Source organism: Bos indicus, chromosome 13 (genome assembly GCF_029378745.1).
Source record: "Bos indicus isolate NIAB-ARS_2022 breed Sahiwal x Tharparkar chromosome 13, NIAB-ARS_B.indTharparkar_mat_pri_1.0, whole genome shotgun sequence".
In the NCBI taxonomy this organism is placed as follows: domain Eukaryota; kingdom Metazoa; phylum Chordata; class Mammalia; order Artiodactyla; family Bovidae; genus Bos; species Bos indicus.
The window spans coordinates 55,045,012-55,067,004 of record NC_091772.1 but is presented as its reverse complement, the minus strand read 5'-3'; the positions used below and the strand labels follow the sequence as shown (position 1 = coordinate 55,067,004).

The 21,993-nt window shown below is 58.0% G+C and overlaps 2 protein-coding genes across 4 annotated transcripts; one reads left to right on the top strand and one right to left on the bottom strand.

The window, feature by feature from the left end:
* The first annotated feature begins 53 nt into the window (after positions 1–53).
* Positions 54–7,487, top strand: MTG2 (mitochondrial ribosome associated GTPase 2). Of its 3 annotated transcripts, none has more exons than XM_019972089.2 (7): positions 131–750; positions 1,525–1,733; positions 3,450–3,597; positions 4,272–4,387; positions 4,835–5,053; positions 5,216–5,354; positions 6,077–7,487. In XM_019972089.2, the coding sequence occupies exons 2-7, from the start codon at positions 1,530–1,532 to the stop codon at positions 6,469–6,471; spliced, it is 1,221 nt and encodes a 406-aa protein (XP_019827648.2). In that variant the 5' UTR covers positions 131–750; positions 1,525–1,529; the 3' UTR covers positions 6,472–7,487. The 3 variants fall into 3 exon arrangements, with proteins under 3 accessions (XP_070657438.1, XP_019827648.2, XP_019827647.2); XM_019972088.2 differs by having other exon boundaries at positions 1,509–1,733; XM_070801337.1 differs by lacking the exon at positions 4,835–5,053 and having other exon boundaries at positions 54–750; positions 1,509–1,733.
* Positions 7,488–15,628: 8,141 nt separating this feature from the next.
* On the bottom strand, positions 15,629–20,173 carry HRH3 (histamine receptor H3). The gene is made up of 3 exons (XM_070801336.1): positions 19,827–20,173; positions 18,655–18,821; positions 15,629–17,667 (listed from the first exon to the last, which is right to left on the bottom strand). The coding sequence occupies exons 1-3, from the start codon at positions 20,080–20,082 to the stop codon at positions 16,738–16,740; spliced, it is 1,353 nt and encodes a 450-aa protein (XP_070657437.1). The 5' UTR covers positions 20,083–20,173; the 3' UTR covers positions 15,629–16,737.
* Positions 20,174–21,993: the final 1,820 nt, after the last annotated feature.

Here is a 21,993-nt window from a genome sequence, read left to right as displayed (position 1 = left end):
CCTGGGTTCAAAGGAAACACCCGCGCACTGGTTGGAAACCCTCCTCGGCTCTCCCCGGACGCCCGTAGCCCCTCCCCCTCCCGCACATGCGCGCTGAGGAACCCTGCGCAGGCGGGGCCGGTCCCGGAAGTGATCCCTGGGGGCGGCACCGGAAGTGACGTGCCCCCGGGGTGGTGAGTGTGGGTAGCGTCCGGGCACCCGTGGGAGAGGGTAAGGGGACAGGCGTGGGACCAAGCTCGCCCTCGAGTCCCTGGCCCGAGCTTCCTGCTTCCCTTTAGCCCGCGCGGGCGCGCTCCGGCAGGCCGGAGGCGCCCTCTGGCCGAGGTCCTCGCGGGTGTTCTGTACTTGCTGTGGCGCGGTCGCACAGAACAGTGTGAGCGTGAATACGCGTGTGAACAGTTCTGCAGAAGCAGCGTCCTGCTCTGAGGGCAGCTCGGGGCAGGCTGGACCTCTCAGACTCGTCCTGGTCGGGCACCCCGGTCCGTCCTGCTCGCAGGCCTGTCCGGAGGAGCTTCCTTCTGTAGAGGACCCTTCTCGAGACACGAGCGGAAAGGAGAACACGATTTTAAATGATAGTTCTCAGGCAGATAGATTTTAGCAGCGGAAACGTGTCCAGAGTTAAGGAACACGACATTGATTCTTTAAAAATGATCTCTGCCTTGGTGCCCTGGACGGTGGTCGTGTGTGTGTCCCGCATTTGAAGAACACTGCTGTGAATCACTGGTGCAGTGAGGATACTACGTGAAGTAGGCAAGTGACAGCCTGTCTTGAGTCTCAGCCTCCACTGCTTTAAAATGGGCGTGCAAAATGTAGGGGTCCGAAATCCTGGCACTGTCTCTTGAGACAATTTAAGGAGGGTGTAAAGGCCCCCATTTGAAGGGGAGCATTCAGGGAAACAGCAGAGTTGGTGTTTTTATCTGGAGCTGGTGACAATGGCGTTGCTTCTGCTCCTGGACACCCGCAGAGTAAGGAGAAGGACCAGGACAGAGGAGCGTAGACATGGCCTCCTTGGCTGGTGGTGCAGCCTTCAGTTGATATCCAGCTCTTCTGCTACTCCATCCAGTCTCTGCCCAACAGCAAGACAACTGAGGGTGGTCCTGCAGGGTATTCTCTTGAAACAGAGCGGGGTGGGAAAGGAGTCTCGAAAAGCAAATGGGAAAAATCCAGTATGAAGTGTTACCCCTCATAGGGTTGTAAGAAACAAATGGGTTTGTTTTGGGGGGTTTTTTTGGCCTCAAGACTTACAGGCTCTCAGTTCCCTGGCCACAGAGTGAACCTAGGCTTCTGGCAGTGAGAGCCCAGAATTCTAACCACCAGGGAACTCCTTCCAAGTGGCATATGGGCTAAGAGGGCCTGCCTCATGTGGAAAGTGGTGAGTGAGATGAGAACTCCTTTCATGGGCTCATTTATTTAAGAAACCTACATCAGGATTTTTCTGGCCCAGGCACCTATACTTCTTTAGTTTTGATTTCATGTTCAGGTTTAAACCAGATGTCTTATTTTACCAGTTTGCCTTTTGTTAAGGAGTCATGATACCTTCAAGGCTTTTCTCAGCGAGACCCCAAGTGATGTTGGAAGGTGTGGGGTTCTGGATGCTAGCAGCCCGCGTGGTCCCTGGGCCCAGCTGCCTTCTTCTGCTGCGCGCTTCTCCCAGGCTGCTCTCAGTCAGCTGTGTGGACTGCACCAAGCACCAGGAACCCCCCAGGAAGCAGCCACTCTCGGAGAAAAAACTGGTGAGACTTCTAGAAACCCTGAAGGGATTTGCCTCCAGTTTCCTCATTGGAAGTCACAGGGTGTTGTTTTGAACTCCCATTACCTTGTCTTCATTTATCCTTGAAAATGAGGACATGAGATGAAGGCCTGGGATACCAAATACCGTGCTGGCCAAAACTGTGGTGGCCCCAAGGTGGTGCCCAGTGTGCTAGAAGTGATGACCCTTCTGGGTATTCTCTCCCTTCACCAGGAGGGTGCCCAGGCTCCTGTATCACAGCTTATGTGTCTGAGATAAGTATTATATATATTCTTAAATGCATGGAGAAGGGAACGGCTACCCACTCCAGTATTCTTGCTGGAGAATTCCACGGACAGGAGAGCCTGGCAGGCTGCAATCCATGGGCTCACAAAGAGTCAGATACAACTGCGTGACTAACACTTTCACTTTTCACTTTCATATTCTTAAATATGTATGAATAGTTCTTAATTTATAACATTGGAGAGGGGCGCGTAGACGTTTAGTTTTATAGTTCTCAAAGTCTTACACTTCTTTTGTTCTTCTATTTACCAAAACCTATTTAAAATATGAATGATCTTTAATTAAACTGAAGAATGTACGTGTTTAAGACCACTTTGCGTTCTAAGTAGGGGGTTCCACATGAAGCTTATTAGGGCAGAGAGTACTTCCTGTGGAAAAACTTTGGCAGTCAGCAGGTGTACTCAGATGTGTCAGCTTTCCAGGGGTTGTGTCTCCTGCCTAGAATGTAAACACTGACTCTGAGTTTTAATCTTCTGTACAGTGCTCATCAGTTGTGCTCTTTTCCCATCAGGTTGCTTCCCATCATGTTCAAAATTATGCACCGTGTTTTTGACTAGTAATTCATGGTTTTTCCATGTGGTGGTGCCAGAGCACCTTAAAATATGTGTGTGTTTTCCTTTTTTAAAAAAAGATCTGCTTATGGAAATGCAGGTGCCTTGGTCCCCACGGAGGGGCTGTGTGGGTGGCCACATCTGCCTGTGCGCTCCTGTGGGAAGCAGGCAGGCTTCTTGGGACAGGGCAACTGAGCTGGGGTGGTAGCCCCAACTTGCACCCTGGCACCTCGGGCAGCTGGACATCTTGTGTTAGTGAACATTTATTAAACATTAGCCCGGTCGGTTAGTTAGTTCTAATTCTTTAGGTCAGTTGTAGCTCCCTTAGGGACCTGGAGAAGAACTTGCTCACAGATTAGAGCTCTGTTTACATCACCACATTTAAAAATGTGGACCTACTCAGTTGGCCAGAGAAGACTTCTGCTTTTAGCGGGAAGCCTGGCAATGGCCCAGGGACTGTCGCTCTCAGTGTCTCGTGCTGAGGAACAGAAACTTCGTTAGTAAAGGTCTGTTATTTCAGTAGTGTGTTTCTGTTTGAAAAAATCTAGGAAGACGCTGTATTTAAGGAGTGTCTCCTATGCTGTGCTGTATTTAGGTTGTTAGTGTTATGTTTGTCTCTGGGGTATGTATTCCACGCTGACCACTCTTTACATCTGCGTTGTAGATTTACATTTGCCTACAAATAGCAGTGACTTCTGGGAACTCTTTCTTATATTTGCATTTTAGGGGAGATTAGCAATGTTAGTATCATTAGCATCTAATTTTAAAGCTCTTCCTAGGTAGAAAAGGTACCTTTCAAATGGCTACTTGGTCCTTGGAAGGACTGCGGAGTTAATACCAATCAGGGCACCCTGTGCTCTCTGCAGAAACAGCATTTTGTGGATCATCGCCGAGTGCTCGTCCGAGGGGGACACGGAGGCAATGGGGTGAGCTGCTTTCACAGTGAACCCCGGAAGGAGTTTGGAGGCCCTGATGGTGGTGATGGAGGCAACGGGGGCCATGTCGTCCTGAGAGGCAGGTGCCGTCGGGCAGCTGGGGAAGTTCAGTGGGTCTGCCATCTCTGGATGGGGAGTTTGCACCTTCTTGCCCTAACAGGAATTTCAATTCAAAACCCATGTGTGGACATCATTTTATTAAATTACATGGATGTTCACATTTAGAAATTTCACCCCAAACCAACTTTCAAACCAACTTTGATGGTTTGTTGTTTTTTTCACATTTCAGGAACATAAAGACTATCAGGGAATCTAATTCTGGTACCATATGTCCAAGGGTTAAATCTGTTACTGTTACTGTCCCAGTCAAGTGCTGAAAGGGTGTTGATCGCCCCTACACACGTGGAGCACAAAGGCCTAGCAAACTAGTCCGCTTGGAGTTGTAGCCATTCACAGCGTGGTAATAAAGTGCAGCTGTTTTCAAACTCACAGTGATATTGTGGGTAGTTGTGAAGTTTTTGGAAACTGTAGTATCTTTTATTTTTATTTTTTAATTTATTTATTTATTTTTGTAGTATCTTTTAAATGAAAATAAGAATTTAGCTTTTTCAAAAAGTCTCATTGCTGGTTTGGTAACTTTTGCCATGACTTCATCCCATGTGCATTCTTAATCTGAACAAGAGAAACTTGACGAAATGAGACGGGTCTGCCTTTAACGCAGAGGGTGATAACGCTTCCCGCTTTGACTTCCAGTTGACCAGCAGGTCAAGTCTCTGTCCTCTGTCCTGTCGCGGTACCAGGGGTTTGACGGCGAGGACGGCGGCAGGAAGAACTGCTTTGGGCGGAATGGCGCTGTCCTCTACATTCGGGTAGGCCAGGCGCGGAGTCCCCTGTCCACCCTGTGGCCCGTCAGGTTCCCAGGTCCTGCGAGTGGTCCAAAGGGGCCCGTCTTCCACGGAGCAACCCCAGACGGGGACTCTTTGTCAATTTCATACCATATGCACCTGTGACCTGTTCACGGTCACAAGACGATTCTGTCTTCCAGCGAGGGGACCCACAGGTCCGCAGTCCCTATCTGCAGCCCCGCAAGCCTCCCCTGCCCTACCCCCCTGGGGCATCTCCATGTGAGCAGTGGGTTCATGCCCTCAGCATCGCTCTCATTCGCAGATGCTCTGCTCACCCTGATGCTATAGAAGCGCTACTGGGAGAAGCCATTGTGCAGCCTGCCCCACAGAACCCTGAGGGCCCTCCTCTCTCTGGGAGCTTGGAAGTACCCCTTTCTCTAGAGCCCCTAAAAACACTTTGTTGTGTTTCAGGTCCCCGTGGGCACTTTGGTGAAGGAGGGAAATGAAGTCCTGGCTGACCTCTCGCGCCCAGGAGACGAGTTCATTGCAGCAGTGGGCGGGACAGGGGGGAAGGGTAACCGCTTCTTCCTGGCTAACGACAACCGCGCACCCACGACTTGCACCCCCGGACAGCCGGGCCAGGAGCGCGTCCTCTTTCTGGAGCTCAAGACAGTGGCGCACGCTGGACTGGTGGGTGTTGTGCATCGCAGCAGCCGAGCAGCCCGCTTTCTCCTATCAGATCCTCTTGGCTTCATCAGGAGCCCTGCTCTTGCTTGTCCCCCATTCCCAACCTGAGACTCGCTGACCCAACCAGTTACAGACTCTGTGGTGATAGTCTTCACTGTCTTCCAGGTTGGATTCCCCAACGCAGGGAAGTCCTCGCTTCTCCGGGCCATTTCAAATGCAAGGCCTGCTGTGGCCGCCTACCCATTCACGACCCTGAACCCCCACGTGGGGATTGTTCACTACGAGGACCACCAGCAGATAGCAGGTAGGATCTCTCAGAGGATTAGGTGATGGTGGCATTCAGAGCCATGCTTATGTAACTTACATGCAGCCTTGTTTTTCTTCATTTAAAAATTGTAGTTCTTTATCAAAATCAGTTTAGATTTGCTTCCCACCCCCTCCCCCAGGCATCTGTTAGAGGCAGTTCGGGAATTTGAGTTTAAATTTCAAACCTGAGGAAATTACTCCTTTTCACCACCTCTATTCTTCTCTTCCATCTACGGGGAATTCGGCAGCATCAGTCATGTGGACAACATGTGATTTTAAAAGCTTTCCCTGTACCATTTTGAGAGAAGAAAACTTTTTCTAGAAGATAATGTACCCATTAAAAATAGTAAGCTTGCTGGCAACGTGGTTTGTATAGCACTTTATATTTTCAGAGGACTCTTTCATAATTTCTATCGGTAATCAAATTATTAATAGATTACAGGAAGCCGTTTTCCCCTTTTTTGAATCACTTTTGAAGCCAGAGAGATTAGAATGTGTTAAGTAGTTCTTATTAGACTGATCTGTCATCGTGCCAGTCACCCAAATATTTCAAAGCATTAGCAAGACTGGAAGCTGCAGTGCCTCAGATGGAATCGGCCTGGTGAATCAGCAAGGCGGAAAATTGAACGACTTCACTCATGAGATATTCTTTGGAAGGAAAGTCTCAGTGCTCAGAGGCCCCCGGCTCCCCTCCTGACTGTCTGCTTGTCTCCTCCACAGTGGCTGACATCCCCGGCATCATCCGGGGTGCCCACCAAAACCGGGGCCTGGGCCTGGCCTTCCTCAGGCACATCGAGCGCTGCCCCTTCCTCCTGTTCCTGGTGGACCTCTCGGTGCCAGAGCCCTGGACACAGCTGGACGACCTGAAGTATGAGCTGGAGCAATATGACGAAGGCCTGTCCAAGAGACCCTACACCGTCGTGGCAAACAAGATCGACCTCCCGCAGGCCAGGGCCCGGCTGCCCCAGCTGCAGGCCCACCTGGGCCAGGAGGCCATCGCCCTGTCGGCGGCCACCGGGGAAAACCTGGAGGAGCTGCTGCTGCGTCTGAAGGAATTGCACGACCACCATGTAGCCACCGAGCTGGAGCAAGGCCGCCAGCCGCTGCGGTGGTAGCAGAGGAGGCAGCACCTGGCAGGCCAGCTGCGACTGGAGATGAGGAAGGAGCCCCAGGGAATTGGGAGGCCTTGGTGCAGGTGCCTTCCTGCCAACCCGGGACTCCCAGCCAACACAGCCCCTGCCCTGGGACAGGATCCCTTGGGCAGCGGACGCTCCTGCCCCCGCCAGTCTGTCTCCAGTGCTTACACGCCTGCCTGCGTGTGAGTGACGTGCTGCAGTGGGCTCATCTGTGTTAATTGGCCCCTAATTATTAATAGCAGGGACTACACGCTGGCTAACGTCACCAGTGGGCACGTGGACAGGAGCCAGCATCAGCAGCGCTGACTCGCAGGTGGTGGCAGCTGAGGCAGAGGTGGGCCTCTGATGCCACAGCTGTTGACACCTTTCATAGGGATGCTCCATCTGCTGCATGAGGCAAGGGGCGAGGAAGCTTTAAAGCAGGTGCCCAGCTGTGAAGAAACAGGGAATCAGTGAGGGTGACGTCCGCCCTGTCATCCCAGACAGTGGTGTGTGCTCTGTGGAAGCTGAGCTTCACGACTGAATGCTCCCAATATCCGACCTGGGCCTTACGGTGGGTTATTAACTGCAGGCTGCGGGCAGGGTGTCGGCAGCCTGAGCCCCAGGGTGGTCAGGGACAGGTCTGTGTTTCTAGGTGTCACTGGGAGTTGTACCCACACCTCAGGGTCCCCCAACTACAGATACCCTAATGAAGACAAGCCCAGTATCGAGCAAAGTGGTCTTAAACTTCTGTTTCCCCCAGCTAAAGGGGGGAAACAGTCTGATGCCCCTGATGTGTCCCTGAGGGGTGAGGGAGGGCAGGGGAACAGGCTCTCTGGGAGTTGGCCTCAGGGTCTCAAGGCATCTAAGCCTCTGGATCACTCAGACCTGCGTCGTTTCTGCATGATGGGGGCTGGGCAGACCTCAAACAATAAGCCAGCGCCTCAGCTTTCAGGAGCAATTCTGTTTTGATCTAACATCAAATCTGCAACAAGAACAAGAGTTCTTTACCCGAAGCTTTATTTTAATGTCTTGTAATTTCAGAGGTCCTTGTGTTCTGGAAATCAGAGATGGGTTTTGCATCTATTTGTTCTCTCAGGCCACCACAAAGAGTAAAGCCAGGTCTGAGTAGCATTTAATTATCAACGGCCTTTCATCTTGCTCACAGGGCCCCCGCCACACTCACTCTTCAGAGGCGGAGACACTCAAGATGCCTGTGTAGCTGACCCGCCAGGGGCCCCACTTGCAGGGGCAGGGGCTTGTCCAGTTCTTGCTGTGTCCCCCAGAACCTCAGGACCTGACCCTCAGGGGCGCCAGTACATTTGTGGAATGAGCAAGTGTGTGGTGGCAGGTATTTAGTGCTTTTAGGTTGCTTTTAAAGACATTTAAAAGACCAGGTGGAGGCCAAGCCAGAGCCCCTGTCCCAGATCCCCTAGACCTGCCTCTTCTGGCCGTTTTGCTGAGTGACCTCCAAAGTCTGAGCAGCTCTTACTACCTTGATTAGCCTGGAGCATCACCTGTTGATCTCTGGCCCGGAACAGGGACTTGCTTTCTCACGCTTTCTCCCTGTACCCTCCCTGGGTCTGTGTTGGGCCACTGGGGCGTGGGCTGTGGGGTCCTGGGTTTTCTCGCGGCTTTCTCCCTCCTCCAGGTGGTGTCTGTCCAGTGTCATCCCTGCACACTGGTTCCATCTCCCCAGAGCTCGGCCACCAGCCTCCCCTGAGGTCTTCTCTCCACTTCCTCGGCCTTCTGTTCCCCCGTGGATGACAGTGGGCCCAGCACCTCCTGAGCCAGGGTGGCCGCCACCTCCCTGCTCTCTTCTCCCTCCTGCTTTACTCTCGATTCATCTGCAAAGACCCTGTTTCCAAATCAGGTCATATTGTGAGTTTCCAACTGATGTGTATTTGGGGTCCTCTTCAGCCCCGTGAGCACCCTGTTTCATACTGAGCTGATGCCCCCTCATCTCCTCATGCAGCAGCCTAAGCGGCCCCATCCTTGTACGCACAGATCCTTGCCCCACCCCTGCTTGGTGACCCTCTCCCTCGCCTGGCCTGAGTCCCCCCGGGCCCCCCTGCTCCATCACTCCAGCTGTTTCCTTGCCACACCAGGGACCCTCCAGTAAGGATCGTCTGGGAAACCAGGCTTCTGTGCTGTCAGTGCCCTTCTCAGACACCCTATGAGTGCCCCCCAGCTGGTGGCCCCACAACCATCTGACCAAAGCCAGTCTCACCTACATGGGCCCTGCCGGCCTGTCTCAGGTATGGGGTCCCTGGTATGTTCATCAGCCGCCATGTGGCTTTTTGAGACACAGCTCATTGGTTTGGGTTTCATCCCAGGGCCAGGACACCAGAGGAAGGAGGACAGACTTGCTGGGCCCATAGTAGTTCGGGTAAAACACGTGTGTGGGGATACACACCAGTGTGTTTACAGATTGGCAGGGGGACATTCAAAGGTCACGGAGAGGCAGGCACCACCCCTGAGGGTTTTGTCCTGACGGGTCAGTGGTGGTCAGGCTTGGGGGTGGAGAGGTGGCTGAGGCTCTGAAAGCACGTGAGATGCCTGGTCATGTTATCACGTGACGAAGTCACACAGAACTTGAGGTTTGATGGGTGGACTCAGAGTCTGGGAAGGCGAGAAAGTTCTGGAGGTGGATGTTGGGAATAGTTGCACAACTGTGAATGTGCCTAAGGCCACTGAGCTGTGCACTTAAAATGGTTAAAAGGGTAAGTTTTACATATATTTGACCACAGTAAAAACACACAACTATGCACACGCACTTGTGTGCACACGTGCAGTTACGTGTGCACACGTGCGGGTGAGCACGCGCTGGGCACTGTTGACGCCATCCGTCTCATCGCAGGGTGGCTCTAATGCTCAGGCCCACCAAGGCCAGGGTGTCTCCTCTCGTGAAAGGGCAACAGGGCAGACGGAGCAGAGGGGACACACAGGCCTTGGGTGGAGCCAGAGCCGCCCACAGGCGTGTGAGCACCCAAAGAGGGGCACCTGGAGGGGTCTCTCTGTCTTGGAAACCTTTAATTCTCTGGAGAAAAAACAAATTTTCCGTGTCAGAAGTAGCCAGGCACCAGTGGGTCGGTATTTTTCCAGAGCCAGGAGATGTCTCCACTTTCTGCTATGGTCTTGGAGTGGAGGTGGGGGTGAGGGGCAGGCTTTCTGCCTCACTGTGGTCTGGGTGGGCTGCCTAGCCCATCGAGCCCACTACACTTGGCACTGGGATATCGCAGGCACTGGGATATGCCTGTCACCCACGCCTATTGCCTGGTTTTATCATCTATATGCCTGGGACGCATCTGTAAGGTCCAGCGGAGTAGGGATACCTGTGGTCTGGCCTGGGGTCTTAAACTTGCTCACTTCAGCCCCACCCTGGGTACACAGACCCTTCCCCATGTGGGATCATCTGGGACCCATGGCCAAGGACCGAGCAAGCCTTGGAGTCTAGAGGACCATGCCCCCAAGACGCTAGCATACTGTCCCTGGCCAAGCCTAGGGGTCCGGGCCACAGGCAGCCACCAGCAGCCCACCCGCAGGCCCTTCCCATAGCTTCCAAAGAGCTGGATGGATCCTCAGAGCTAAGCCCCTCCCCGTCATTGTCCGTGAACACAGGGAGGGTCACCACCTCTCTGAGATTTGAATTTCAGACTCACAACAAAGAATGCGGTACTTAGCCACCAGATTATTTGTTGTGACTCTGAAATCCAGGTTGCACTGAGCTGTTTTATCTGATGGCGGAAGTGAAGGTGAAGCAGGGGGAGGTTGCGCAAACACATCCCTATTGACGCTGGCCCTGGAGGGAGGGCTTTGGACTGGGCCACCTGGGGGAGAGGCTCCACCCATCAGGGTCCTGCCTTCTTCCCATCCCTGGAGGGGCAGAGAGCCCACCCCGATGGCCTATGCCAGGGCAGCACCACTTTCAGCCAGCCGCCCTCTGGTGTCCTTGGGTGGCCCAGCCGTAGTGATGGTGGCACCGCCCCACGTGGCTGCCTTCTGATCAGGTCGGGCCAGCCGGCTCGTCAGGACCACGGAGGGCTGTCTGCAGTCCATAGCTGATTAGCGGGCCTCCGGGGAGCACCAGCGCTGGTCCCAGGAATCCTCCGTGTGGGCCACAGGGCTGCTGACCCAGCATGGAGGTTCCATCCAGGAGCTCGGACCGAGGGATACTGACTTCTTTCAGTGATGTGGCATCCTCAGTGACATGGGCTTCTGACTCAGGGCCCCATGGGAGCTCAGGACAGCGTGTAGACACTGTCCATCCTCGGTCCTCCCCCACCCGGAGTGTCTCGCAATTTGAAACACTTGGGTTAGAATTTGACTCCTTTCAATTCAAAGATGGTCCTCTGTTAAAGTGCACATCTCCCCTCTCTAGAGTAGTTAGCCCATCACACTTTAGTATGAATTAATAGGTTTGAGGAGCTGGAATGAGGGGCAGACAATTCCCAGGCAGAGCAGAGCCTCAGCTGACACAGAAAGCCCTGGGCCCTGAAGGGCATCAGGGAGGGGCCAGCAAGGAATGGTCCATCCACCTGCCCACCCCCGTGGCTACTCGGGAATCTGGGGTTCTGCCAAACTGGGGCCCAGGGCGGAGGGCAGGCCAGTCCCTATCCCATACCTCTGCTCAGAACCAGGGCTTGCTGAGCCCTTTGAGGACTGTCCAGCATTTAAAGCAGAGCGTTTACAGATCACCCAGTTTGACGTGTTTGAATTTGGAAGCCGGTGACTCTGGAATGTCACAGATGCATTTTTAGCCCAGCACTACCACCCCCTCCTCCCCTTGCTCCAAACCCTCCCTGCCCCTCCCTTCTCTCCTGTCTTTCTTCTTTCTCGTTTGAAGGATATTTTTGTGCCCCTCTGAGATTTGTGTCTGACAAGCTCCACAGCAAGGCACTCCTCTGGACACAGAGCCTGCCACCCTGGGGACAGGACGCCGGGTACTGTGCGGGTGCCCTGTTCAGTGGAGAAGGAATTTAAGCCAAGGCAGAGTGCCTGGTGACCTGTGGACGGGAAGTATGTCACAGGCCAAAAGCCTGGCATCCTGCCCTTCCTTCCTTAGAGCCGGTATGTTAACATACCAACAGTCATTATTTCCCTAGTCATGACATTTTTGAATCACATTGTTAATCAACGGTTGTGTTGTGTGCTCAGTCACGTCCGACTCTGTGACCCTAGGGACTGCAGCCCACCAGGCTCCTCTGACCATGGAATTCTCCAGGTAGAAATACTGGAGTGAGTTGCCATTTCCTCCTTCAGGGGATCTTCCTGACCCAGGGATCGAACTCTTGTCTCTTGGGTGTCCTGCATCGGCAGGCGACTTCTTTACCAACTATGCCACCTGGGAAGCCCACCGTCATCACAAACAACTAATTATTATTTACTAAATGATTAACTCACTTCCTCATTTTTTATTAAAGACAGAGCCATCTCATGAGCAGGAATGTTTCTTTTCCCTCCCCCACCCCAAGACAGAGGGATGCCAAGCTGGGCCATCACATTACAAAATGTTATTTTGTGCTGGCTTTAGGAAAAGAGGGGCATTTGGTGACTCATGAAACCAAAAGGTTCTAGCTTCAGGCCAGGCTGGATCCAGGTGCTCAGAGAGCAGCAGGTAGAACCCATCTGCCAGCTCTCAGTGTGGCTTTCTTCTGCCTTGGCTGCAGCAGGCGTGCTCCCTCCATGGAGAGGCCTCTAAAGAACAGTGTTGGAGGCCACCAGGCCAGCAACCCCAGCTGCAGGGGAGCATTGGCCTCCCAGGGCCCCCAAAGTCCCAGGACGGCTGCTGTCTGGCCACACTGGGGATGTGCACTACCCCAACTTTCCCCAGGTGGTTCTTACCAGCCATACCTGGGACCTATAGCTGTCCTGGAGCCCAGGGATGGTGTCAGCCCCTGGACCCACTGGAGTGAAGGGGGGATGGTCCCCAAAGGAAAAGCAGGAGCTACTGCCACCAGAAGAAGGCACTGGGCTTGGGCAATGAGAGGCCTTGGGCTTGCTCAGGAGTGTGTGTGTTTCCAGGTGACCAGAGTAGGGCTTGGGAGAGGAAGAGAAGGTGGGAGAGGGCGGGGTGTCCCCTTAGCCTTCTGGAGGGGCAGCCCCCTGCCCTGGCCTCAGTTTCCCCTGAAGCACATTTTCCACATGACCTGGGTGGTTGGGTCCAGGTTCCTCCACCTTCCTTCCTACCTCTCCCTTCTCTCTCCCACTTTCTTGGCTCCAAAAGGGCAACTTCTCCCAGCTCCTGTGCACCACACACACAACATACAGCAGGCGCCACTGTGTGCTTTGGGTTAAGATCAGCACAGTTGAGTTCATCCCCAAGGCTCACGGGAGCCCTTCCCAGATGCATCACCAGGCAGGTTTCTCCACTGTACTCATCATCCAGGGATGCAGGTGAGTCCCAGGAGGACACAGTGGGGCGGGGACCCGCTCACACACCACACCCCCCATGGTGCCCAGAGGGACCCAGGGGGTGGGAGGATAGAATGCTGGCCCCTACTGGCTGCTGAGTGTGGGATATGAGCCGGTTGCCCAGCATCCAGGGCCCCAGCTCTCAGGGTCTACTGAGTGTAGAGCTGAGCCCACCCCTCTCTGTGGGGAGTCCCTGAGGATACAGGCTCCAATAAATATTGGTGGAAAGGTTCCTGCACCCCCTGAGCCCAGCCACGAGTGTCGGGATGGGAGGTGGAGGCTGGGGCTAGACAGGGTGGGTCTCCCCATGGCTCAGACCTCCAGAAGCCCTGCCAGCTGATCCCAGTCTTCCCTCATCATGACCCTGATGCCCTAAAGGACTGCTGAGTAACTTGGCCTTTTGTAGAAGGATGGGAGCTGCCTGCTGGGCTCCTGGGAACTCTACCCCAGGGTGAGAAGGACCCACACCCAGCAGTTGTGCAGAGCCAGTTCCCAGGGGGCTCTCCCAGAGCCAGCACCGCGGTGGGAGGGGTGGCCAGACATACAAAGCCAGTGCCAGCCCGGAGAGGGGGGAGTCCTGGAGACCTGTTGGCCCTGAGCCCTGCTTCCCTGAGGGCCAAAGGCTGGCCCTGAGGGGAGCCAGGTCACCCATGAGTGCCCAGGGCAGAACCCTGCCTCAGACCTTTGCCCAGTTCTTCAGCTGCCTCTGCCAGTCTCTGCACTTGTCCTCACAAATCCCCCAGGTACCCACTATTAGGGCTGGGCTGACACAGGCGGGCCACCCAGACTGCACTCCATCCTAGGGCCTCAGGCTCACTCTCTGGAGGCATCGTTGTGCTCAGAAGCAAGGCCACCCTCCTCATCTCGGCCTCCAGGCCCCAGGGCATCAATGCCGCCCATCTGGGCCCCTTTCACTTACATGCCCTTCTTTCAGCCCATGGGCTCAAACCCACCACTAGAATCAGTGGAAGTCTGTGGAATAAAGGAATGAAACAACAGCTCTGCAGACAGGCTCCCTGTCCACATGGCTGACGAGCCAGGTGCCCCCTCCTCTTGTTCCCCCAGCCCCATCTTCCACCCCCGTGGGAACGGCCCTGCTTATGGGCCAATTGTTTGTCTCCCCGCTTCCCACCAGCCCGTGGCCGGCTCAGAGCCTGGCACACAGTAGGTGCTCAGTAAACAGCAGCTGCCAATGTGGGTGGCGCCCGCGGGGGTGGCAGCTCCTGCCTCTGGGCTCAGCTTTGTCTCTGCTCCCAGCAGTGGATCCGAGGAGAAAGGCCCCCTTGGCGGGTTTGTTTGTGGCAGGACACGACCCAATAGACTCTGTGTCTTTCTTCTCTCCTCCTCCACCCCTGCAAGAGAGCTCAGGGAGCGGCAGTTGCCAGAGATTGAAGGCAAAATTGCTTGAAAGCCTGCACTTTTATCCTCCAATTTGTAGCCATTTAGCAGGGCCGGGCTGAGGGGCAGCGCGGGCTCTGGCTGTGCGGGCAGCGCAGAGGCGCCCACTGCTGCAGAGAATGGGCTCTTTGTCCTTCTCCAGACAGCTCTGGGCTGTGAGATGACGCCCACAGACCGGGGGCCAGGCGGGTCTGCAGGGCCGCAGGGAAGGTCAGTGGCCAGCCTCACCCCAGGGCCCAGGGCTGTGAGGGCTTCCCCAGGCTCTGGCCACAGGCAGCGGGTGGCCTCTGCCGACCCTGCCTCACTTCCCCGCTCCCAGTGCTCAGCTCCTGACAGTGCCCAGGCCCAGAGCGGACCCGAGGCTTGGCCCTCCCTTGGGCCACTAAGAAGACTGTTGCCCTGCCCGGACCAGAGGGGTCTCTCTGGTGGACAGAGATCATGGAGGGGAAGGAGTACCAGCTTGATGAGAAAATGTCTAGAAGAGGAAGACTGTGGATTTTAAACATTGTGAATAGCTGTGCTCCTGCTGTAGTCGGAGCACTGTCTGGACCTCACTGCTGGATTCGGGAGCCACGGCACCCAGCCATAACGCTGGCACTGAGGCCACCGAGTGTCTCTCAGCCAGAGGAAGAGAGAACGTGGTCAGGACTATGGACGCTGTGCCAGCACAGCAGGGGGTGTCCGTGAGGTCAGGGCAGGGAGGGCCCTCGTGGCTGGAAAGGAGGGAAAGCTTCCTGGAGGCAGTGGCATCTAACCCACCCATGTTTATGTCACCCCTAGGTTGAGCTGGTCTTGCCCTCTTTCCAAGTGGGCTCTGGGCAGCTGGGCCAATGTCTGACCCTCTGTGGAGCCCAATGGGCTCAGGCTCACCCAGCACCGTCTCCTTCTCCCTGTCCCCGTCCATCACACTCAGTCCCGCCTCCAGGCCGTGGCCGGGAAGCCACTCTACCAGAGATGCCTCCCTGCCTTGGGCCGTCGTCCTCTTGAGCTCGGCTCCAGCCCCCACACCCCTGAAAGCTCCCCATGGCTGAGAACAGTGCAAACCCCTGTCCTGGGACAAGCAGGCTGCTGCAGGTGGGGGCTGTGCCATCTGTTTTCAAGCCTGAAGTGAGAGAGAGTGGCGGGCGGGGCACTGCTGGGGCACCGTGTCCCATACTGGGGTTAAACCCTCGTATGACTGCCGACTTCTCTCCCCATCACAGTGCCCCCTCCCCCACTTGAAGAGACACTGAGGCCAGGGGGAGGGGCAGGCCTGCCTCTCATGCCTGCCTGGGTGCTCCTGTGTCCCCGTGGGTTCCAAGTAATGCTCGGCCACCCCCATGAAGTCCTCAGGAATCAGCACCAATAAAAAAATACACTTTACTGTGTGGACTTCAGGGTCTGCAGGGGCAGCACGGCAGGTGTGCGGGGAGCAGAGCATGCAGAGCGCCAGCCAGTGCATGGGATGTGGCAAAGCGGCCCCTCTGCTGGGCTTGGCACCTGGCCCCTGGGCTCCTCCAACTGCCCTGAGAGGACTCTCAGGGCTCGGCTGTTTCCCTCTCCCCAGCCAGGAAACTCTGGTTGAGCAGATGGAGTGGGAGGGACAGCCTTCTGGACAATTGGGTGTCTGGGGCTCCGGCCACCCTTAGAGCCTCCAGTCGGGGCCCAGTACCCGAGCTGGGGGTGGGGTGGGCAGAGAAGCTGGCTCGGCTCAGCCAGAAGCGGCACACACAAGGAAGGAGGGCGTGGGAGCCCACACCTGCCAATCCAGCCCCGAGCTCCTCAGCAGTTTTGTCTCTTTTGATTAAACATCTAAGGAACATCGAGTTCATGGACGTGTTTTCTTCTTCTCCGTCTTCCTGAAACACCCAGAATGGAGATGCAGAGACCTGCCGCGAGCAAGGTTCCTGGGGAGCACCTGGCACTTTGGGAGCAGATAAAGTTGGAGGGAGGAGGGATGAAGGACCAGGTCCGGCCACAAGCAGGGGACGGACAGCAGCAAAGCCAGCAGCCAGGGCTTGTCTGGGACAGGGCAGGTGTGCAGGCGTGTGCAGGTGTGTGCACGTGCAGGGGCCGTGCGCTGGCCCCAGAGGCCTGGAGCGCACGCCAAGCACTTGCTTTGGGAAGGACACTGAGCAGTAATTGTGAAAAGCAAGGACACGACCGGCCATCACACTGTCCGTGGGGGTGGACAGAGTGGCTGGGAGCCCTGGATTGTCCCTCCTGGGCTACAGCAGGACTTGGGTGGCATCGTTCTGGCTCACGCAGCAGGGGCCCTTCCAGCCGCCTACCAGGCTGCCTCCACTGCCAGCGGATGGTCTGAGAGGCTGCCATGGCATTTAGGGTGGGCCAGAGACAAGGCAGAGCACACGCCTGCAGGGCGGCCAGGTGGACGTGAAGGCCCAGCTGCCCAGGAACCCAGGGCCTCGAGGGGGTGGCAGTGGCCTCAAGCATCCTGTGCCGTGGAAGGCCAGCTCACTTCCAGCAGTGCTCCAGGGAGCTGTGGGGCTGGATCTTGAGCTTCTGGGGGCAGAGCAGCTTGGTGAAGGCCCGGCGGAAGCTATAGTGGCACAGCGGGTAGAGGACGGGGTTGACGGCTGAGTTGGCCCACAGCAGCCAGAAGGACGTCTCGTACCAGTAGTCGGGGATGCAGTGGCCATGGCAGGCGGCCCGAATGATCATCAGGAGTGTGTAGGGGGCCCAGCAGAGCCCAAAGATGCTCACGATGACGGCCAGTGACTTGGCTACCTTCTTGTCCCGCGAGAGCCGAAAGCGCTGAGTGATGCTCTGGGACACCATCTTCATGCGCTTCTCGAGGGACGCTGAGGACGCGGATGGCTTGGAGCCGCGCTTGAGTGAGCGAGGCCTCTCGGTGCCCCTTGAGGAGCTGCCGGAGCTGGAGGTGGGCGAGGCCGCGGCACCCCCACCGCTACCACCCCCGAGGGCCACCTCCCCTGCCTCAGGGCCTGGGGTCACCTCGCTGACCCCCACCCCGTACCTGTGCAGCGGCACGGCCTCCCCGCACCCTTTCTGCCAGCATCCCCAGCAGCTGGGTGCGGCAGGCGGTGGAGAGGGCTGGGCCTCCGGTGGAAGCTCGGTGGTGGCTGCCTCGCGCACTCCATCCAGCCGGACACGGGTGCGCCTCTGGATGTTCAGGTAGATGCTGAGGTTGAAGAAGGTGACACTGAGGAAAGGGGTGAAGAACTCGAGGGTGGAGGCCGTGATGAGGAAGTACCAGTTGTAGAAGAACTCGGCGTAGCAGTGGCCCTCGGGGATGGAGCTGCCGCCAGACAGGTACTCCCAACTGAGGATGGCGGGTCCATAGAGCAGGAAGGCCAGCACCCACACCAGCACCATCTTCTGCACCGCCCGCCGCGTGTCACCCTGCTGGGCCCGGTAAGAGACCTGCAGCAGGACACGCTAGGTCAGGAGGCAAGGGGACTGAGCCCAGGGCACAGTGCCGCCCAGAGCTCTGGGCAGCCTCCAGGCTTCTGTGCAGGGCTCTCCTCAGCAAAGATGCCTTCCCTTATCCTCCATGAACCCCCGGTAGGCTGAGGCCTGTGACTCTCCCATGGGCTCAGAACCGCCCCTCAGAATCCTAATATTGTGCCAGGCTGCCTGTCAGCTGTGTGCTCCCCAGGAGTCACGTCACTGTCCAGTCCTTTGAGGACCTGCCGTGTGCCCTGCTCTGTGCTCGGCATCTTTGATATCATCTCATTTGATCTTCATGGCTGCTCCACCCTGACCCCCACATTCTTGATGGCTCAGGTCAGGCAGGAAAGACCACAGGGGGAGGGGCTCCACGGGCAGAGCTGACTCCAAACCCACGCTCTCTGCACCCTGACCCGCTGCCTCCCTAGACTAGGACAGACACAGCCCCAGCAGAGGGAGCCTGGCAGAGCCGTCAGAGGAGATGGCACTAGACTGACCTCTGCTGCAGTGCTGCAGCCAGCCCTGTGCCTGCGTGACTCCGACATGGGAAGTGTGGGCAGTCCAGGGTCCCTAAGTGTGGCCTCTCACACTCAGGGCAGCTCGTGGAGCCTGTCTTTCTGAGGCACACACACACCCGTGGGGAGGTTCTACCAAGGGCCCTTGGCCCCAGATAGTCCCTTAGTTCCAGGGACTTTGGACCTGCTCCAGGGTGGAGGCTGGAGTGACCCCATCCTTCAGGTCCACACGGCCCCTTCTGCCCAAACCAGGACCAGTCCTACTGGCAGCAGACGGCTACTGAGCAGGCAGGTGGCTACAGAGTGCCTGAGGTGAGCAGACCCCAAGCCCACCCAGCACCGCCCATTCAGAAGTGGCCGTACCCCCTGCCTGGTGCGTCTCCTGGCCGCCTCTGGACACCCTGCCCCCTGAGAGCGAACATGGGCACCCATATCCCAGACTCACGGCTCGGGTGACCGACAGGAAGCGGTCATAGCTGATGAGCACGATATTGAAGACAGAGGAGGTGCAGAGCAGGTAGTCCACCACCAACCACAGCTTGCAGAGGCCCCGGCCGAAGGGCCAGCGACCGGTCAGCACATAGGGCACATACAGTGGGATGCAGAACGCCCCTGTGGGAGAGGAGGGCCATGGCTGGGCAGGGGCCTGGGGTCAGACCCCCCACAGCAGGACCTGGGGTCACATAATGGGCCCCTTTCTGGGACCAGCAATCCACCCTCCGCCTCCTTCCTAGGCATGCTCTGAGCCCTGCACCTGGCCTCCAACCCTTGCCCCACTTCCAGCCCCACTGTGTTCCTGGACTTGGGAGCAGGAAAAAGCTCCAGCGGTAGGGCCCACTGGGCACAAGGAGACCCAAAGCGTCATTCCTGGCCTTTTGCTAGTCCTCCCAGTGCCTGAAGGAAGGAAAGAGAATTTCCTTCCTCTCTGCCCCGCTGCACCCCAGCTCCTATCTTGGCCTTTGGGCAGCTCCTCCTCCTCAGCTCAGAAGCCGGGAAAACATTTCTCCGGACTCAAAGGGCACTTGACTGCTGCCATGCGGGCGGCTCCCACCGCCAAGCACCGCTCTGAGCAGCTGGCAGACGCTCCTCTCAGCCCCAACAGGTGTCTGGCGCTCCGGCCCCCTCCTTGCGCCCCGCCCCCCCTCCAGCCGGCAGCAGCGCACGGACACGTGAGAGCGCGCGCTTCAGAGCATCTCCCCAACCCCCTCTTCCCCGCGGCCTCCTCCCCCAACACGGCTCTAAAAATCTCCCTTCCACGTCCCCTCCCCCCAGCCTCCCCCCAGCGCCCTCCCCGCGTCCTGAGTCCGCTGCAGCCTTTGTTTGGCTACGGCGCAGGAGCCCGCGCTGCACCGTGGCCTCAGCGCCTTGCGCCTTGCTGAGCGCCCGCTCGTTCGGACCCCTTCCCCGGGGACGTCCTTCCCCAGCCCGAGTCCCGGGCCCGGGAGGCAAGGAACTTCCCCTGTGCCCACCTCCCCAAAGTCCTGGACACACCCTACCCAGGCCTGGCTTCCTAGCGGGGTGTGTCCCCGAGGAAAAGCACCCTAGGTCCACGTTCCAATCCCCGCTGACCCGACCCGGCTGGGCGCCCCTGACTCTGGAGGGGGCTGGGGGCTTTACCCACGAGGAAGTCGGAGATGGCGAGGTTGAGCAGAAAGAAGTTGTTTTGCGTGCGGAGGCTCGAATCCGCCACGAAGGCGAGCATGACCAGCGCGTTGCCCAGCACCGTGGCCACGATGAGCAGCGCCATGAGCGCCGCCAACACCGCGGTCCAGGCGGCGGAGAAGCCGCGCGCCCCGCCCGCCGCCGCCGCCGCCGCCTCGCCCGCCAGCGCCCCCGACGCGTTCAGCGGCCCGTCGGGCGGTGAGCGCTCCATGGCCCGGCCGGCTCACGGGACGCGAGGGCGCGGGGCAGGGTGCGGACCGCCGGCCGGGCGGCCAGGAGTGGCCCCGGTCCGGGAGCCTGGTCTTTGCGGGCTCTCGGCCCGGCTGGGTTCCCCGTTGGGTGCCCGGCGCATGGTCCGCGGGCGCCGAGACGGGGGTCGGGGCGGGCCGCGCCCAGGGAGCCCGGCCCGGAATCTGAGCCGAACCGGGCCAGCGGCACGACCGTTGCAGCCCGAGCGGACCCGGGGCGGAGCTGGAGCCGGAGCCGCTGCTTGAGCGTCCGTGCGCCCGGAGTGCCGCGCGCAGCAGAGTGAGCCCCGCGCCCAGCCCGCGGCCCCCGGCGCCCCGCGCAGCACCCCCGCCATTGGCTGCCGCCCTCGCCCCGCCCCCGCCCCGCCCGGCGCCGGCAGCACCACGGACAGCGCCGCGTGCCCGCCGGGCCGCCGGAGCCCCAGCTCGAGTGCGCACGCCGGCTGGCGAAGAGCCTGGCACGGCGGGCGCCCGAGCTAGGGGCTCGCCTGCGATCAACCGCCCGCGCACACAGGAGCCAATCTCTGGGCCGCTTGACCTGCCCCGTGTCCTTTGTCCCAGTGACCCCTGGCTGGCTCTCATCGGGATCTGGGGCGCCTGAGGGGGTCCGGAGTGGGAGTGAGGGGAAACTCCTGCATCCGCGCTCAGGGGAACTTGCCCCCACGGGACCCCCTCCTCGTTTCACCCTTCGAGCAAGCAAGACTCCGAGAAAGGAATCTCCCGAGGAGAAAGGATGGGAGGGGTCTCCTATAGCCGGTGCCCTGGTCAGGGGTTTGCTCCACCCCCCATATGCGTGGGACTTTGGGTCTCACTTTCCCTTGGGCAGGACCCAGGGCAGGGTCCAGGGTGACCTGCAAGGCGCAGACAGATGTGGAGTTACATAAGGGAAGATGGGGAACCAGCGAACCCAGCCGGGAAGGCAGCGTGCCCACCCTGAGCTCAGGGGGCCGTAGGCTGGGGGAAAGCGACCGTCGGCCTGGCACCCAGCCTCGGGGTCCCTCCGGTGGACAGCGCGGTGGGGAGGTCGCTGATGCGGGGACAGACGAGGTCACTGCGCTCCAGGCGCAGCTAAGGCGGCGCGCTGCGTTAGCGCCTGCGGGAGGGACTGGGGGGAGAGCGGCAGGAGGGAGCGCCCCCTCCCCCAGGCACAAGCGCTCAGATAGACAGGGTCAAGGACGAGACACACACAGCGAGACAGACAGACACGCCCGTAGGCAGACACACAGACACCCACAGACCAGGGAAACAGCCACCCAGCGTCAGGCTGGGGACCCACGAACGGCAGTTAGACACACACACATCAGACAGCAGACAGCGAGGGAACACAGCCCGAGGGAGAGGGAAGCAGCGACTCCGCTCAGTCGCCAGCGGCGCACATCCGCGGAAGCCTCAGAACAGAAAGGCGCGTCTGCGCATGGGGGTAGGGACGGGAGGCTGGGGGAGGGGCTGCAGAGGGACCCCAGATGCTGGCACACACAGGCACCCCCACACTTACATCAGCTTCCTGGTCAAGCTGGGACATATCCCTCCTCTAGCCCTGAGGTGCTTTAGAAAGTTTGGGGAGGGAGGGGTGCTGGGCTCCCTGTCCCCCTCCCCAGGGCTGACTGCAGGGAGGAGACCCCAGCCCCTCACCCCAGCCCCAGAGGATGCGTGATGATTCTATGGCATCTTGCAGCTTATGCTGGGGGAGAGCTGTTGAGACTCCAGCTCACCACCGCGCACCCAAGCCCTCTCTCAGTACCTCCCCACTACCAGCAGTCTTTCCCCTCTTACAGGCTCCCTCAGCTCCCCTTGATTGCACCCCGACTTTCATGGTGGACCAGGCTGCACCAGGAACAAGCACCAGCTGGTGGGTAGACAAGCCAAGGCAGAGA